Source organism: Pristis pectinata, chromosome 8 (genome assembly GCF_009764475.1).
Source record: "Pristis pectinata isolate sPriPec2 chromosome 8, sPriPec2.1.pri, whole genome shotgun sequence".
NCBI lineage: Eukaryota > Metazoa > Chordata > Chondrichthyes > Rhinopristiformes > Pristidae > Pristis > Pristis pectinata.
In genome coordinates, this window is record NC_067412.1 from 27,719,065 (window position 1) to 27,738,503 (window position 19,439).

At 40.6% G+C, this 19,439-nt stretch overlaps 1 protein-coding gene across 5 annotated transcripts in view; it reads right to left on the bottom strand.

Moving 5' to 3' along the window:
* The window catches only part of tnrc18 (trinucleotide repeat containing 18), a 148,482-nt gene that overhangs the window by 67,456 nt on the left and 61,587 nt on the right, over nt 1-19,439 (bottom strand). For all 5 annotated transcript variants that reach the window (XM_052020834.1, XM_052020832.1, XM_052020833.1 and 2 more), the window contains 3 exons: nt 12,228-12,353; nt 6,171-7,994; nt 949-1,039 (listed from right to left, as the gene is read on the bottom strand). In XM_052020834.1, coding sequence (XP_051876794.1) covers nt 949-1,039; nt 6,171-7,994; nt 12,228-12,353 — 2,041 coding nt within the window. The remainder of the gene's footprint in view (nt 1-948; nt 1,040-6,170; nt 7,995-12,227; nt 12,354-19,439) is intronic.

The following is a 19,439-nucleotide window of genomic DNA, read 5'->3' on the forward strand; positions in this document are numbered from 1 at the left end:
AGGCTCACATCCACTGTTGTACCAACTGCACTCACCTATTCTCCCCACCCACCCCCTTCACACAAGCACTCAACATCCGATTCCATCATCAATCACCAAAAACCCCACCCTGATGGGCAGCAACTAACCAGCTTAACTACCAATCACGGCTCCTTGAGTCTCCCCCTCCCCAGCATCACCCAACAGCGAAGCCCTGCTACGTGACCAGTCCCGTCCACTGCCAGTTGCAGGGAGCTGACCACCTCCTCCAAGACCCTTCTGATTTGGGACCTTCCTTGTATTCCAGATTTCTATCATGTACTTTGCATTGGAAAAGCCTTTTCTAGAGTAAAGTCAATTCAGTAATGATTAAATTTGTTGAAGTCAGGGGCATGCATGATGCCACAGGAACAAGTGGTATCAAAGCATAGGAACTTAATGGCAACAGAGCTACAGGGTACAAAGGGGTCAGTTTGATGACCAAATAATTTTCTTATGAGAACTGCTACAGGCAAAGGACCTTTAATACATTACTGCCATCATCAAAGACAGGAATCCTACCGGATGGCATTCAGGTGGTGGGCCACATTTTTGATTTTACCAATTGTCAAGCCTGACTCAGTTGCACACATCGAAAATCAAAAAAAAATCTGCAGATGTTGAAAATCTGAAATAAAAACAGAAAATGCTATAAACACTCAGCCAATTAGGCAGCACATGTGGAGAATGAAACAGAGTTATAGTTTTAGGTCAATAACTTTGTCAGAACTCTGATGAAAGGTCATTGACCTGAAGAGTTAATTTTGTTTATCTATCCACACGTGCTGCCTGACCTGCTGAGTTTTCCCAGCATTTTCTGTTTTTATTCCAAATTCACACATGCTGAGCTGATATGGCTAATCCTGTGTTAAAGCCCTGAGGCAGTAAGACACAGCAGTGAGAATGCTTCAGTGGCTCTGGACCACTCACCTCAATAGCTTCTCCTGCTCTCGGGCAATGAGACGCTCCTCCCGATGGCGGTGCCGATCATCGCTCCGCTCTTCATCTGTCCGCCCATGTCCTTCAAGCAAGAAAGAGACCAAATGTCATCTCTCAAAACAACACCATAATCTCAACAACAAAACAGCAATATACTTATGTACCTCCTTTAACACAGCAAAACATCCAAAGGTGCTGCACTGAATTGTCATCAAACAAACCTCTGACTCACATAAAGAGATACTGGGATAGATGATTAAGAAATTGAGTTTAAAGAGCATCTTAAAGGGGGAAAGGGAGATAGAGATGGAGGGGCTTAGGGAGGGAAATCCAAATCTTGAGGACTTGGGAGGTGAAAGCAGCAAAATTCAAGGAGAATTTAGAATTGGAGGAGGAGAAATGGCGAGCAAGGATGGAAGGCGGTAATTAAGGAGACAGCGAGGGATAAGTCCATGGAAGAATGGGAAACGTAGGTGAGAATTTTACAGTCATGGCTCTGCTTAACTGAAACCAATAAAGTCAGTAAGTAAAGGAATGATGGGGAAGGTGGACATAGAGTGAGCTAGGACATGTGCAGCAGGATTTTGGAGGACCTGGGCATTACAGAGGGAGCGTAAGAAGCCAAATATATTCTGGAATGTTTAAGTCCAGGTGTAAAGAAGGGAAGGGAGGAGTGTTTAGGCATCAGGTGAACCTGAGGCAGGGGTGGAGTCAGGTGATGGCACAGAAGTGGAAGGAGGTAGACTTTGTCATGGTGCAGATACATGGCCCAAAGTTCCTCAGTCACGTAATGCACACATTTTTGGCTTATTTAAGTTTGAAGATCTTTAAAAAGTGCTGCCAAAGAGATTGAACTGTTACTCTTCTACTGGCAGATGACATGATAATTTGAAATGGAACTTTGTAAGGTTTTCAAACTAAGAAATGTAGAAATGATCACACCATTACAAAATATCATTGCCTCTGAAAATATTTCCAACTGAAAATGCAACCTCATTTATCCAAGTGAAAAGCTTTAATTCTAAGCATCCAATATTGTTTTAATCATGGCAAATGATAGGACATGCAGGTGGAAAAAATGAAGGAAGAATCCATGAGATATTTGTTTAATAAATTGTAGTAAATGGATATGTTGTAATCTCACAGCACAATTAGTTCAGTCATCACAGGATGAGTACAGCACTCAGTCTTTATGTGCAACTTCCAACAGGGTGGTGCCATTAAAACAATTCTTACTAGTACTCTGTTCCCCGACAACAGAAAGCAGAAGAACCCAGCAGATTTCACTTGAAAATCCTATTAACATCTAATTAATCAACTATTTGACACAGCGTCACTAACAACTTTCAGAGCCTTACCAAGATCCTTTCAAAAGCAGGTTTGCCCAAGAATCACCAAAGGTTTCTTAGCAAATCAATTTTATTTAAGTAAATATGCAGTGAATCAGGGTTAAGTAAACATTGTTCTAAATGTTAAAAGCCCGTGATAAAGAATCACAGCACAGGCACAGCCACATGAATCATCTCTGGTCTATTCCTCGTTTCTCAATGCATTTAATACTCCTGGTTTTCAAGTAAAAGTCTTGGTTGACTTTTGAGAAAGCATCTGCTTCAATGGTGGTATTGACAGAGAATTCCACATTTGTGCCACTTGATTTTACCTCCCTTTTGATTCTTTTGTGACAGACAATCTTAAGCGCTGGCTTCAGAAGCAATCTGCTGCTATATCCTGTAACCCTCCTTCGTGTCAAGGAACTTCGATATAACACCAATACCTCAACCCATCTGTGGCTAAATTCACTTGCACTTCAGCCCCTTACCAAACACAACCAATGACATAACAGGAAACCTTTCATATATGCTGCTGGAATCTCCCTTTACTGCTTTCAAATTCCCACAGAGAATCAATCTGATATCCAACATAGCAAAGAAAAAAATAAAGAAGAGATTTCTCCACACTTCAAAATTGTCATAGTTTCCAACAGTACATTTTTAATTTAACTTGAATCATAAAAATGCATTGCTGATCCCTGCATGAAATAGAGCAAGTCATGGTGTTGGGACAGGCAGGCCCTACAAAGAACATTCATCCTCAGAAAGGAGTATTCAGTGTGCACTGGAAGGTAGTACATTCAGAATTTCCATTACAACCACTACTTATTCTGGACCTGTTCCAGCTATTATGGGTGGGAATTAATATCACAGCCTTGGTGTTTAAGTCATGACACATTAAAATCGACACAAAAGGTTAATATACTGCGATTTTATGCACTGTTGATTCAATTTTAATCATGTCAATTACCAAGGAAAATCAGGGATTTAGATGTCTAGGATCTGGGACTATTGTGTGACTCAGTGAAGAGCAGATGGACAGGAAGACAGATGAAACTTGGAGACTCAGCTTAGGTTGTGTTAAATATGTGATGAAATAACATATGTGCGTTGTATTCAAAATTCCAAAGTTGAAATCAACAGAACTGAATTTCAGAAGCAGTGTGTAATGTTACTGTAACATTCAGGTGTGTCTGAGGATGAGTTTCTACTCCCTCTGTTTGGAGAACCATCCAGGACCATGAATCACTGTACTTAGTTCATCTGATCTTCTTGACTGCTTTCAATTAGTTAAGGGAGCTGGAGGGAAATTTTCCAGAAATCTTTTTTCCCCTTTTGGACCCTGGATCTTTCTGTTTGTTTGCCTCTCCCAGAAGATTGAATTCCTGCAGAGGGTAGTTGTCTGACCATCACGAGTTTGGAGCAGATTTAAATGACCAACTGGTCTCTTCCTGGCCCTCATTTTTATGTGTTTGAATGAATTGCACATAAAACCCTGCCTTGTGAGCATAGCAGTGGGTGAGTCTGGTCTACATTTCATTTGTTTTAGTCATTCCTCATTACATTCCATCTAATGGGAAACCCATCTTTCACTGAAGCACAACCTACTAAGTGTTGCCTTTGAAAGTTCATTTTTTGGGAGGGTTGAGCAGCAAAAAAAAACATTGAGTGAAGTCATAAAGGATGATTCTGTGCATAACTCATTTTTTGCTGATGACGAGAAATGCTTACTGAGCCGCAGTACAAAAACAAAAGGTGTGTTATGGCCATTTTGGAGAAATATGATTTCACGTTATGGTATTTTGGCCAGGGATAAAAGAGTTAAGTTGCACGACTAACAGGGCCCCTTCTACTTCAACTGTATTTATAATGGGATGGAAAAAAAGCCAGAATAGTGTGATTTTATGCAACATTTATTATAATAATTGCTTTTAATTTCCCCCTTCCATTTATTCCTACAGGTGGTTCTGGAATGAGATAATTCTGCCTTATACAGAGAGCTGCTGTTAATATCCATGAATAGAAGACTTGTCTTTAAGAAAAATGAAAAGAGTGTGTACAGGCCCCACACTGGCCATGCTCATGTACAGGCTTAGGCTGTGTCTAGGCAACCCTGCCCTAAATATCAGCATTTCATTCTTACAATACATCAGATTAGTCATCTAAACTGTGCTTTTACCTTTCTGTAAAGCTCAGTAGGTTCAGAGCCTTCTCTTATCACTGGCAGACTAATGTTATTACCAGGCTTTCCATGTGCAAGATAAAACAAAATTAATACTTTTTCTCTCAAGGCTTGTCCTGTGTCGCCTAGCAACAGACTGGAAAACTGGTTAGAATTCCATTCTTGTTTGCAGCTTTTAGTTCTGCTCAGTAAATTACACTTAATGTTAGCTGCCTGTATCCTAGTCATTGAAATGCTTTACAAACAGCTCCCTGTGATGCCACTGCCGACTGTGGACTGTTGGGCCTTGGCAACAGCCAGAGAAACTACTTCATAGACAAAGATTTCCAATGCAGACCACATGATGTCTAGCCAAAAGAATTTCTATACAACGACATGCAAAAGAGAGGGAAGTGTTCTACTTTATTGTCTCCCACTGTGCCACCAATCAATTTTTACATTAAAAACGCATCATATTGTTGATGATAGACAGGACTAGGTCATGTGAGCTGCACACAGAAGTGCTAGGTTGAATGGCATAGCGTTGCTTTATTCTTTGCCTCCTGCATGTAAATAAGAGATTGCCATAGATCAGTTTAAATGGGAAGCTACATTCCAGCCAGCTAGTGAGTTGAAGGTAAACATTGAAAACAAACTTCTGTATGTCTCAACAAGCAATCATCTTACAAAACTACAGCTATGGGAACTTTGAATTTTATAATTACTAACACACCATGGATTATGATTTTATTTCACAAGCTTCCAATAATTGTAAAGAAAATACATCTTTTCTACCTCTTGGTTATAATGAAACTTAACCAATGTATCCAAAACTTTATTTTATACTTTGGGGTGTCCAATGTCAGTCTTAGTTATATAAAATATCTGGTCATTACAAAAGGAAAATTAATATTTCAGTTCAGCAATATTCAGGGCAAACAATTCTGTTTGTTTCAATATTCCATTTTGATTGCCAGTGCCCTCTGTAACAATAAAACTAAAAGCTTTCTGCACATACAGACCATGTTAGTTTAACCTTGCTGACTGTGTGTAGGTACTTCCCCTCTCATTGTTTGAAATTCCACAATTTAATGTTTGCTTCATGCATAGATCTCGAACCAGACGAAGCCCATTATTTTAAAGGTTCCCACTGTGCCCGTGAATAGGCCATTCAGTTCCATCTATTACACTGCTTGCTTATCTGTGTAAATTCCTTTATTTAAAAACATATTCACAACCTGCTAAAAAAACACCGAGACCAAGTTGTACAAGAGAAATTATAAAGCGAGGGACAATGTTATCACCCATGCTTTTTCTAAAAATAATTATTAACCCGAAAGAAACACAAGTCCTTTTTCATAGGAGCACAATAAATAAAAGGAGCTAATAAACTAAAATAATAACATTATTACATTTGTTGACTAAGCCTTTCCATTCCTATGGTACCCAGCGATCTTGGAAAGACTAAAGTGGCAGATGCTGTGTGCTCCTTCTCCAGGGTTTCCCAGCTGCCAACCAGGCCATGGAATAGAGGCAGGCATCTGGGCTGCCATCCCACATGGGGTGAACAATGGCCACATTGGCTAGCTACAGGAACAGACCCATAGGAGGTCCCTAACCTTCACAACTCACAAGAGTCAAGAGCCTTCAAGGACCAGCACTAGAAAACATGGTCCCACCCTGCCAAACATGCCCCAAAACAACATTGGCCATTTCCTTACCTTTTACACTGTTCATGGAAAGTGAGCGATCCCTGTCCATCACACCGGCACCAGGTTTGCCACTGTTGTCCTTCTGGCGGGCCACTGCCACTGCAATCCCCACAGGTGGATGCCTCACTTCCACCTCACCCTGCGCTCCACTGCCCTCTCTCCCGAATGACTTTGCACTCTCGGGCCTCTCCGGGTCTCTCTTGAGTTGTTTGTTCAGCTGCTGAAGCGGCAGGTGCTGTACCTTGGAAACGCTGTGCTGGCTGGAATCGGCCTTCATGTTCCCCAGCCCACCGAACGGGCTCTTCTTGCCACTCCCAACCCGCCCTGCTGTCTCCTTAGCAAAGCTGCCACTGTACTTTATTAAGCTTTGCATGGCTGAAACCTCACTGGGATTTCCCACTACGGCAGATCTTTGAAGGCTGGCTGGGTCCAGGAAAGCCTTCTTTTGTTCCTCCTCAGCTCGACTCACATGGTTATGCTGGGCTGCCAAGGCTGCCATTTGAGTGGTCGCATAGGTTGCCATTTCAAATGGCTTCCACTTTGGCTCTGGAGTGCCAGAGCGCTTCAGCTGGGATTGCTCCAAGTGGAGCCTCGTAACATCTACCCCATTATAAACTTTACAAGAGTCCTTCAAGACAGACCTTTGGAATTTATCCCTCTCTTGGGTTCTGTGATCAACTTCAAAACCTGATCTCACTAAGTCTTTTGATGCGGCATTACTTGTGTGCAAGTCTCGACTCTCTGAAGGACTAAGGCCTGGCTTGTTCAAAAACAGTTCTGAAGTCATGGGCCTCTTTATTGCTAAAGAGTTGGACCTAATGACTGATCCTTCCTCCCTCATGTTTTCTGCCCTTTTGATATCTGCATGCACAGGCAAGTCCTGTGCAAGCATTAACCGGGAAGATTCCACCAGCGTCCTTTCAGAAGAGGCTTGCAAAGTGCCTGCTCTGTCCCCAGAAGTTCTATTGATGTCTTTCTCTTTATTTTTGTCACTTTTGTTGTCTCTGGCCTGAGAAGCTATCTGAATGGGCCCATTTCTGTCCTCATAAAACCCAACTGAAGGCACAAAGGTAGGTGCAATCACTTTATGTTCCTTTCCTGGCTCCCTGGCAGTGGGGTATATTGTGTAGATACTGGAATGAACAGGAAGAGGGGGGAATGTGCTGGAAGGTGGCATCCGGGCTGTTTGAGAAGAATGGGGTGATGGACAGCCACAGGAGACATGCAAAGTGCCAACCGAAGTCACGACTGAGTCACACTTCCGGGTCTTTTCCGTGTGAGCATGCAGCAGAGGCCTCATGTTCTCATCATGTTTCATGGAGTCTTTGGAGCATCTGTCCTGTTCACTGCCCGCAAGCCTTAATGAAGAACTGGAATCACTGTTACAATTACTGAGAGATAAGGTCTGTAGAGGGTTTTTAGACTTTGGTTCTCCATTGCCAGTCCCTCGGTTGGGAGAGTGATTGTTAAGAACTGTGGAGAGATGGTCACCAATCTTGATGGGTTTATCAAGAAGGTGTATCCTCCTATCGTTTTCATTCCGAACGTCTTGTGTGAGGTCCACCACACTCCTAGGCCTGGATTCTTCCCTGGGCTTATCCTTCTCTTTTTTGGCCACATTCACATTTACCTCAGTCCTGTAGATTTTCTCCTTAGAGTCTTTCCCGAGATACCTCTCGGACTCTTTTGCACTTTTGTGAGGGTGACATATTTCTTTCTCTCGTAGAACAGAACCTGGTGTGTGACTGGATGAGGTCCTTGGGATGGTAGTTTGAGGGTTTGCTGTGCCATGAAGGGATGATTGTCCTGCATGGCTGGGGAAATAGTATCCGTCTGTAATAAGAGAGGAATAAATAGAGGTTAATCCAACAGAAACAGCAACAGTTCAGCTGCTACACGTGGGATTGAACCAGAGGATGGTGGAAGTGCTCGATAGATTGGGCCGCACCTGTGGAAAGAGGAGCGGAGTCCTTCAGGTCAACAGCTTTTCATTAATGACTTCTGAAAAACAGCAGTGACCTGAAATGTAACTCAGGTTCTCTCTCCACTGATTCTGACAACAACACCTCCGGTCCCATTGAAGGTATTTACTGGAATGGTTCTGATAATGAGGGCTTTTGGCTACAACAATAGACTGAAGAAGTCAGGGGGTATCTCCTTACAACAAAGGAAGTTGACAGGACACTTGATGGATGCTACATGTCTGTAGGCCTACAAGATCCTGACCAGTTTAGATAGGGTAAATGGAGGAAAGCTATTCCCATCAGTAGATTCAAGGAGCTGGGGCAGAAATTTCAAATTTTGGGCAAAGGGTGGGGATGTGGGGAAAACAGCTTTATGCAGAGAGTAGCCATGATCTGGAACTCACTGCCCGTAAGGATCAATCAGGGGTTTCAAGAGGGAATTGGACAAGTGTTTGAGGGAAATTAATTTAGAGAGTTAGAGTAAATGAAAGGGGAAATAACACTGACTAACACAGACCTGATGGGCTATAGGACCTTCCTTCTATGACCACACACAGCATCTTTTATAGCAGGGAAATATCCACAGCTGTTTCACAAAAGTAATGAGCAAATGAGAATGAAGAGAATACGTTGTGTCCATGGAGTTGGCTGTCTTGTTGAATAAGAACCTAAATGTTAGTCTAACTTATAGACTTCCTCCAGTCTCTGCAAAACCAGTCTAGCCTATGAGATTGAGAGTCCCTTCCACCTTATTCCAATTTAGGAATCTATTAGTCGGACTGATTCATCTCAGAGCCTGCTGAGTACCGCCAGGGTACTTCTTGACCCTTGGCTGAACATTAATGAGTCTCAACCCACAAACTGTGTGTGGTATCAACCCCTAAGAACACACACAACTCTACATTATATTTATCAGTGTTATTTTTAAACAAAATGTTTCAATTTTAAAGATGAATAAGTTCCTGCAAGAGCAAGTAGATTAAAAATTAGCTTCAAAATGATTTGAAATCATTAAGAATTAGACTACCACATCTAAAAACATTTTAAACCATTGGTTATTTGGCATCAATACAGATTGTGTTAATTGTGAAGAATGGTATTCATATTCAGCTGGGCTGTTCAGTAGATTGATGCATTCCTTCTCTACAAAAAAAAATTGGACCAGTTATCAAGGCATGGCATTGATTAATGACCATGGGTGAAGTTCACAGCCCAGCTAATCCCACTCTCCTTGCTGAGGGACATACGAAATACAGGAGGCAGATACAAACTCCAGCCATTAAAACCAGCTCCTGAGTTTGAATGTAATGGAACACAGACAACTGGATTTCCATCTTCCTCCTTGTCGGAAGGCTCACACTTAGTACATGACTGTATCCTGGGATGTGTGTAACAAATGATTAATCAAGGATAACCCATGTCTTTAAGCTGCCTGACCAACACTAAGTCAGTGATGGATGTGGTGCATTTGCTTTCATACCAGCAGTTAGGCTTCCAATAAATCTCCTACCAAATTGGAGTCTTCAGAAAGAGAAGTACAGTCAATTCCAGGAAAGCTCATACTTGATGGAAGTGCATAGATCCACGGAGTGAGTTCCCAATCACTCTTAATAACGTTTGCAGAAATAGTGATCCAAGTGTAAAGGGTAGAAATTGGTGGGCATTGCACTTGTTTATTGGGAGTAATATGGATCACAGGATTCACCAATTCAATGGTCAGACATTCAGCAGCCATTCTGCACAGGTTCAATTTGCATGGGGGCCCCTTTGTTTAGGCATCTGGGCAACACCTGTGCTGGGTTGCATGAAAATGTAAATTAGGGGCTCAACACCTATTAAGTAACACATTTCTACAATTAGTCAGCAATTCCACACACTAGATTCTTCAGATACCAAGAAAAAGTATTTTTTTATTTGAAAATTGTGGGCTCTTTTTTGAAAATCAAAGAAGAAATGTTTCCATGATCCAATACCACCCCCCGGACTACCCAGGCCCCTCCCTTCCCAGCTGAAGGAACTAGAGGGCTGCTTCTGGCATAGAAACAACTCAAAATTGAGATCCACTTTGCTGCTCAGCTGTGTGGCGATATGCAGCAGGCAACCAGAGCTTACTGGCCTAATTTAGTTGGGAGTCCAAGGCCCAATTTTAGTCAGGCCTCAGGCCTACCTGTTCCAATGCAGTCATTGTTTTGTGATCCCAGTTCATGCCTGCAAGCCTGTGCTGTGCAATTCCCTACTTTGTAAAGCTCACATTCTAATAATGCAAAAATACCATTTAGATCCAATTATCTGCTGCTTCAATATGTGTGGTGTATAAATGACATGGTTTTCAGCCTGTCATCTAAGGAGACCTATACAACCTACTCTAATTTTGAATGAAAACAGAAAGTGCTAGAAATCTACATGTCTATGGGAGAGACAAGTTAATCTCAAGGGTGCCAGCGAAATGTTAACCAATCATTCTCTTTCTCTTGCTGACACAGGTGCCTTGTCTTCAGCATTTAACATGTTGATTTTTTTCCCACCTCTGCGGAGAAATATCCAAAATGCGTATTTTGATTCAGCAAAATGGGGGGAGAATTGTGAATGCCAACTAAGATCAAAGGTATTAGCTATGACACCTTTTTAATTTGAAAAGAAAAAAGGAAAGAGAAAATTTTAAGGCAAACACATCAGTAGATGGTATCATCCAGCAGATATTCACTTCGTTCATTGGATCACTTTTTATGAAGTCGGGTTTATGAAATATTCTGAAGCAGAATATCTTAACAGATCTTGGCATGTACTCCCAATGAGAAACAAAATGACTAAATGGCACAAATACACACGGCCCTGTACATATATCATTTGGTAAAGATATCCACATTATCATGACTCTCAACAGAATGAAGTACCTTCAGTAAGGTGCCATTGCTACCTGTGGAGGTAGATCACAACTGACCCACCTTAAACAGGTTTCATTATAAAAGCATTCCAAAAAGTTTTAAAAATAACAAGCAGAACAAGTAAGAACTTTGCAGAGTTTGATTAGCTTTAAATTTGTCCCTGAACTATATAACAAACATCATACAGAATCAAAAGAGGCCATTAGGTCTCCTCCTTTAAGTAGACATAGCAAAATCTGCACTAATGAAATCACTTCTCCAACTTGTTTAATTTCCTGTGGAGATCCAGCTGATCATAGGATTGTCTTCCAAGATGTTGATGCTCTGCTAAATTTCATTGTGACTTCTATTCCCCAAAGTCATTCAGTAGGATCCCATGACATTTGCATTACAATCCATATTAATTGACCCTTACCAATTACATTCCCAATCACCCCCAAAGGACTGGAGCAACAATGTCCCAAGTGATCTACTTAATTATTTTCATACAGACCTAATGTGAACCTGTATGTTCCCCAATTCAATTCAAACCCATTTATATATTAAAATATATTAAAATCCTTCGCAAATGAATTAAGTTAACAGTGTTAAAAGAACAATGTACATGGGTTCATACGTATATAAAAGAACAACGTAACCCATGTACGTTGTTCTTTTATATACCTAGGAATCCTTGCAGGGCAATATCTTTATCCATACATAAAACTTGCTTAAAACTTTTATTCAAGTACTTATGATTAAATAATCTGCTTGCAACAACATACTCCATTATTTGCAACATTTCAAACTTAGACTATATCCTATTCCAATCCTTTTCTATTCAATAGAAGCAAAGTAAGAAATGTTAATGCCAAATGATAAATTATTCATCTCATTTATTTCCTCGATTTGCTACATAAACCAAGGCTTCTTAGACACAAAGTCAGTTCCATAATGTAAAATTTGTAAACTAGGATTATTGTGTTGGGTTTATGAGCTAAGAATGGAAATAGCTATTTCTTAAATCACTAATTAAAAATGTAACCAGATGTGAATACCAACAACTGACATTAAGTGAGAGGCCTGGGTCCATTATTCTGCCATTGCAGAGCAATTCATAAACTGACCACTATCTGATCAAAGTACCAATGGATGAGCTCCCCAATATTAGATTAGCTTGATGTACAAAAGAGACAAACAATGAAATGAGGATATATCAGCAGATAGTAGGCACTGACCTTTCTGAGAGTCGAACAGGCTGTGTTGGCTGAGCTGGGCTAGAATGGGGCTGCCAGTGCTTGGGTGCTCAAGGTGACTGATGGGAATATAAGGAGGATAAAGGCTACTTGGCAAGTGTGAATAACCTGCAAAAGTAAAGAAGAAAATATTACTCATGCATAACATGACATGTATCATTCAAATTTAACAGTAATACATTTCAGTTTCACGTTATGCAAAAAACAGAGTTTATTTTAAGAACAAGATTGGATTCCTGTTTTAAGTTCTGATGCTTTACAAGCTAAGGAAAGAAGTTTATGTTACGGTGCCTTTCACGGCTTCTGAACACTTTAAAATGTTTAACTTCTAACGGAATACTACTGAAGTGCAGTTACTGATACAATGTGGAAAATACGCCAAGCAACCTACAAAGAACTTCCATGAACAGCAAGTGATAATAGCGAGAGAAACTGTTATTAATGAATTTGTGCAGGGGGACAAATGTTAACCAGGATATTGGTCCTGGGGTGGTGGATCCAGTAGTAGCAGTAATTTATCCTCTGTTGTCTGTGACAAAGGTGTGATGCTGAATTCTGCTACTGAAATTTGGTTCTATTCCAGTCAATGAAACTGAATGTTCAATGCATCAATGTCACAGTACATGCTCACTGCATACAACAGAACAAAGTTCTACACTGAATCCCCTATATTCACCTGAGGAAGAAGATGGGCCTTAGGTTTAACAAATGATCCAAATGGCAGCACTTCCAATAGTGCAGCATCTCCTCAGACTGCACTGGAGTGACAGCTTGGATTTTATGCTCAAATTTCAGAAGTGGAACAGTTTGGCAGATTTCTTCAACAATCTGTAATAATTTGTCTTGTAAAAATTAAACTGGTAAAAGGTTTTTTGGCAGGGGGATGGTGGCTGTGGCTTAGTGAGGAACAAGGTAGGTGTATCCACAAAGCAGGCAATTCACAGATTGTATTTTTCCCATGCACATGTTAATCACGTTAACATGAAGCTTTTCAGTAATACTAATTAGGCACTTTGTCAAACCTGCCAATAGAGTGATATCTGCAGTGGAGCCCAGATAATGGAAGCAGGGGTACATGAAGGCCAGAAGTTCAAAGGTTAGGTCCCAAGGCTTAAGTGAGTATTTAGTAAGAGTCAGAGCAAATGTTTAACATCAGCCATTTCCAAAGCACACACGAGACTCAACAGAGACTTTCTTTGATCTCAGTGGAATTACTTGCAGGGGTTTACAAGATCATCTTGTCAGTTCATTGAGGTGTTCAAAATGCCTACACACAAGAAATGGAGCGAGATTTTTTTAAAATTCATTTATCAAGATCCATGGTGAGACCACTGAAGACCTGGATTTACGACCATCCCTCATTCCCCTAAGGAAGTAGTGCTGGTAAGCCATCTACTTGAGCCACTGCAGACCTTCTGCTGATGGTTTTCCCACAGTGCTGTTGGGCTGAGCAATGAAGATAATACATTTTTGAGTCAGGGTTGATGAGTGATTGGAAAGGAATCCCTGGGTGGTGGTGTTCCAGTATGCCTTCCGCCAATGTCCTACTTGGGTTTGGGAAGTGCTGCCAGAGCAGCCTAGGTGAGAAACAGTAGTGCACCATCTTCATTTATTCTTCAAAGATAAATTCAGTGACGGGCTAACAGCACCAGCAAAACTTGTCGTGTTCATTAACATCTCCACACTAAATAAAGCAACGCTCCCACATTTCCAGTTTCTGCCTCACTTTGGCTATACAATCCACCCAGTTCTTGGTGCTGTCCCAGGTCCTCTAAACCAGATCCCCAGAACCTTCAGATGCTTAGACTTGATAGTGAAGGGAACAAACGATCAATCAGGCCAGTTCCCAAAAAACATGGCAAAAAAACATGACTTTTGCTATGAATGTCTCCGGGCCTTGAGGCCAGTTCAGACTGCTCATCAATCAGCAGACCAACACTGCTTATTCAAACTAGGCAGCTACATCCAACCAGCCTTGGTCAGGAAACTGCTGGGCCCTCATGGGTTCCAATTCTAAGATTCAGACTTTCAGAATCACTGGAACTTAACTTTGTAAAACAGGTTTCTGATGTACAGTGCTCAATTCCGGATGTTACACTTTAAGAAAGACATCAAATCTATGGCAAGACTGCTGAAATTTATGAGGATATTTCAAGGGATGATGGACAAGATAAATTGATATAAATCTTCGTAGAATGCAAAGGGCTATAGGTAAATTTAATTGACGTATCCAAAATTATGAACAGTCCTGAAGGATTTAGTAAAATGAAACCACCTCTGCAGGTGAGACAGCAATAGATGATGGAGATTGGAAAAAAACACACTGGAGATGAGAAATTCTTTTACATAATAAACTACTATGACCTGGAATGCACTGCATAAGAGTGTGAAAGCAGATTTAAAAGGAAATTGTAGAAAGGGAAAAAAATGACATAAACATAGGGAAAAAGCATGAGTTTGAGATTAAACTGGACAGCTCTTTCAAGGAAACTGCAATATGATTCCATGAGTTTTTTTTGAGCAAGTTTGTCTGATATTTGTTTCAAAAGTTGGCACACTGTCCCCTGTGAGTTGAATATCTTGGCATTTAATGAATAGCATAAATTAGGTGCATTAACTGATCCAAAACTAAGTTAATAATTAACTCACTGACAAATAGGAATGGGGCAGGGGATATTCATCCAGGGATCATTGCTGACAAATGATTTTCCATACATACCACACTTCATCATCTAAACTGGAGTGTGTGTGTGTGTGTGTGTGTGTGTGTGTGTGTGTGTGTGTGTGTGTGTGTGTGTGTGTGTGTGTGTGTGTGTGTGTGTGTGTGTGTGTGTGTGTGTATATATAAAATTATATATATATATGTATATAAACATTGACTGTGTTTCTCCTTCCACAGATGCTGCCTGACCTGCTGAGTTTTTCCAGCATTTTCTGTTTTTATTTTATATGAAATCACCTAGGAATTTTACCTCACTTGCTTCAAGATTTAACCACTTAACATTGCCTTTATGAAGAGCAGAGTGCCTGAAGCTATCAGACTCTGCTAGCCTGCGTTCCATCTCCAGGCTATGCTCATCTCTCTATACGTCAGGGTGAGGAGATGCATCTGCTCAGAGATGAGACCAGCCTTTGCATATACATTTGGGAGTCAGATTAAATTTAAAAAGAGTAGCTTTTACACTTGTGTTTGTAAAGAAAACTTGGTTTACAAATCAGCATGTGCATATTTTTAAAAGAGATTATAAGGCAGTCAGCAGTCCCATAAAGGTTTCCAAAAAGGAAGACCCATTTCTCTGCAAACATTACCACCAGACTCCAAGTGCAGGTAATAAATCACAGTGCGCCAGATGTTTCAGATCATGCAATAAAATGTCGCATGAATCAGCAGCTCAGGAAGACAAGCTTGAGGTTTAGGATTTCATGAATTATTTTAAATCTTCACTGATTAAATACCAATTTAAGGAGACTTGATCATCTGCGAGAGTGCTTTGCAAATACAGGCAATTTTCTTCTGCTAACGTATCAGGTGAGGTTCAAACAGCACATCACAAATTTTCTCAATGTTTTTTCAGTGGTGGGATAACCTCAAATAGGGCACAAAAATTAACCATTCAGCCCATCATGCCTATGGCAGCTCTTTGAAAGAGCAATAAGATTTCCAATTTCTCTGCTCTTTTGCCTGTAACTATTTCCTTTCAATACATGTACTGCCACATGGCATAACTCAGGTGAACAACATGATGCATCTAAGTGGAAAATGGCTCCTTTGTATGTGTTTAACTCTCTTTTGAAAGTTACTGTTTAATCTGGTTGCTCTAACTCTTCAGGCAATGTATTCTAGATCATGGCTACTTGCCGCAGAAAGAAAACTTATAATTTCTCCTGAATTTCCAGTTAGCAATTCCCATCAGTGGAAAGAGGGAAGTCGGAACTTGTTACTGCTCCACACATTAATTGCGTGACATGGGAGTTTAGGTCTCTGCTCTGTGGAGATCATTCCCATTCTCTGGTTTCCCCATGCAACTGAAAGCCCTCATTCATTCATTCATCATCGTTCAGTGAAAATCCTGAAACTTCTTAAATAACACCAAAAGAGGTCTACTTCAGTATAAATCTGCATCCCGACCCAAATCTAACTACGGCCAATCTGAACCCAATCTGACTCTGAATACTTACATATGTAACCCAACCTTCACTCTAAGTATAGCAATTTCAAACATGCCATTGTTCTGTTTGAGGAAGTACAGAGGATTCATCATAAGAAAATCATCCTGAGCTGGATATAATACTGAACCAAGTCAACATGCAATGGCTTAATTTGGCCTGGCCTGAAATGAATATGGACCCAACCTGACACATACAGTCAGCTGCCGACAGGCCTGGGTCAGATAGCCACACTCTATACTGGAGAACCTTCACCAGTTCGAGAGGAAGCTCACCATAATCCTCTCAAAGGAAATGAGGCAAGGGCAGCAATATCCATATCTCAGAAATGAATGTAAAAAGTAACTCTGCTTCTGCACCATTTCCAAAGTCTGGCTTGAAAATACCACTTTAGCTCTGCTGCCTGACCTCCAAGCCAGAGAAAGACTGCAAAGAGGCCAGGTGAATATGAAATAATCATAAGACTATGGGCAGCAAACAGAGAAATCTGCAGAGTAGAAATTATGAAGTACGCCCATTGGTTCTGATCAAACTCGTTTTTCTCAAAATCTCCACAGTGCTAAACTCGGATAAATGACCTTCCCCTGTTATTTCATTCTACAATGAACTGTTTCTGTTATTTATAAAAATGATTTTATGATCACCTGACCAGACCATGGGCTATTTTTAGCTATGCAAAATTATATGGCCAGGAACCAAGAAAATGTAACACACTGAAAGCCACAGGAGAATCAGTGACATTTTTAATCCAATTTATTTAGAGAAACATATGAAGTATTGCCTGAATGCATTTAGTGCTCATTATTGACAATGAATCAAAGTTCTCTTTTGGAAGTTTATTATACAAGGAGTATAGACTCAGCCAGTGTGCATTTTATTTCTGGTCCTCCTCACTGGTTTGTACCAGCCACGGGTGGTGGTGGTGTCTGCCCTATCCCTCAGTGGTGGCATGCTCTTCAACCATGACTGTTATGCAAACCACGAGTCACTAACAACCCTTCCTGGGTAAATAGGTGGATAGCAATTAGAATCAGGAACACCAGCTGATTTCCTGCTCCACTACCAAAGGGTACTGAATTCAAGTATCACACCCCAAAGAGAGCTGGGATAAATCAATGCAGCTTGAGGTTGAATCTCAATTGGTTGTATACAAATATTTTTGTTCATTATATACATAACATATAGGCAAAGAAATTTTTAAAAAACACAACTTTATTCTGTATTAGCATTAATGACTCTACTTTTAGAAATATTACAATGACGTTTGTTAAAACTTCAGTCAAGTAATTCACTGGGGAGTCCAAATGAATGAAAACATTTAATAGCAGTAGGAAACATCTGAACCTTCTTTGAAAAGGCTGGTTATTCTTTTTCATAATTTTTTGATCATGAACAGGTGCTTTCATTTTATTTAAACCCTGCCTCATGAAGGCCATTATTTACAATGGAAATGCAATCACCTTGGCTGTTGTGGTTGAGAAAGGGGCAAAAATAATGAACAAAAAACACCCTGCTGCTGGCATGGGTTAAAGTAAAATAGGTCACAGGGTATCTTACTTTCCCAGTGTCAAGTGTCACATTGAATAAAAATTCAATGCAGCTCAGGTCTGTCCTCTGGTTATCTGTTTTGCCAAGCTTAAGAACACAATCATTTTTGGTCCCAAGGGTGCAAACTTAAAATCAGGATCAGAACACAATTTCCTACTTCCCCGTGTTTACTTCAGCATGAAGGGCATTTATGTCAACCCCTCTGTGTAGTGTACCATCCATGAAACAACCCCTTCCACAGCCCAGAAAGGATTAGCATTTCAATTTAAACTTCAAGTGGGTGAATAAATCCCAAGGAGAGGAGGTGATGGTCTCCTTGGTCTCTTTCTGTGTCACTCTGAGACACCTTTTAAACCAATTACACACCTACTGCTCCCTCCAGCCCCATCATCACTCTTCTCAGTCAATCTGTGTGTCAGAGGTTGGGTAGGATGGGGGTGAGGATGGGGGTAAGGGTGGGGGTGGGGAGAGTTAAGAAGATAAACTGCTGGAATAAAGTGTAAATGTGAAGTTACCCTCTGGTGACCTTGAAGTAGAGTGTTCTGTTGATAAAGGAGGCATAAATACACTTTAGTTCTTCGTGCTTTTTAAGTCTATTGACTGTCTTCGCTCTAGGCAATCATAAAGTGACGGTCAAGTTGTGTATTGTGGTTGGGAAAGCCTGGTGCCATTTTATAGGTTCAAATTAGTCCTACCAGGAGCGCCACAATCTCATCAAGATATTCAAAGTGAATTCTGATTCCAAAACCACTTGTTTTATTTTCCGCCGTACTCCTCTAATTAAAAGCACAAGGTTCAAAAAGCCACAATGCTGAATATACACCTCAGCTGCTTGCCAGGTTCGAGACCATGTCTTTGATGACATTAGCTTAAAGAATAACATTGGAAAGAGCAAGGTAGGTCATTGCCAGCAATTAGCATTCTAATTTAGTTGACAATCAAACAGTAAACATTAAAAAAACTCAACTATTTCTCAATTAAAGCACTATAGTCTGCACATTTAATTGTCATTATTGTCACTACATTTCAGACAAATTCTTTGGAACTCACTTCCCACAGACTGAGTTGTTTATGAAATTCATTAGTATGTCTGAGAACAAATTTAAAGAAGCAAATAGATAGGGAAGTTCTGGTGGGGCAATTCAGAAAGAAAGGGTATAAAAATAAGATGTTTGAGGTTTAATGGCAGTCAGCACTTCCTCATACAAAGACATGCCAGCGATCTCTCCAGATCAGTTCTAAAACCTCTAGTAATTTGTGAAAATTACCAAATGCTCTGGGGATTTTGGAGTGAACTTCAGGTCATTACAGAGAGACCTTGAAACCACCTCCCCACACTTTTGCCAGCAATGCCCTGAGAAAATATTTGCACCAAGCTGTGCCTGCAGCCTTTGGCCTGCAAGGCCTCAGGAAAGCTGAATTGCCCAGGCATGCACAAGGGAATCAAAAATTTGGAGCTCTCTCCTCTTAAAGACTGTT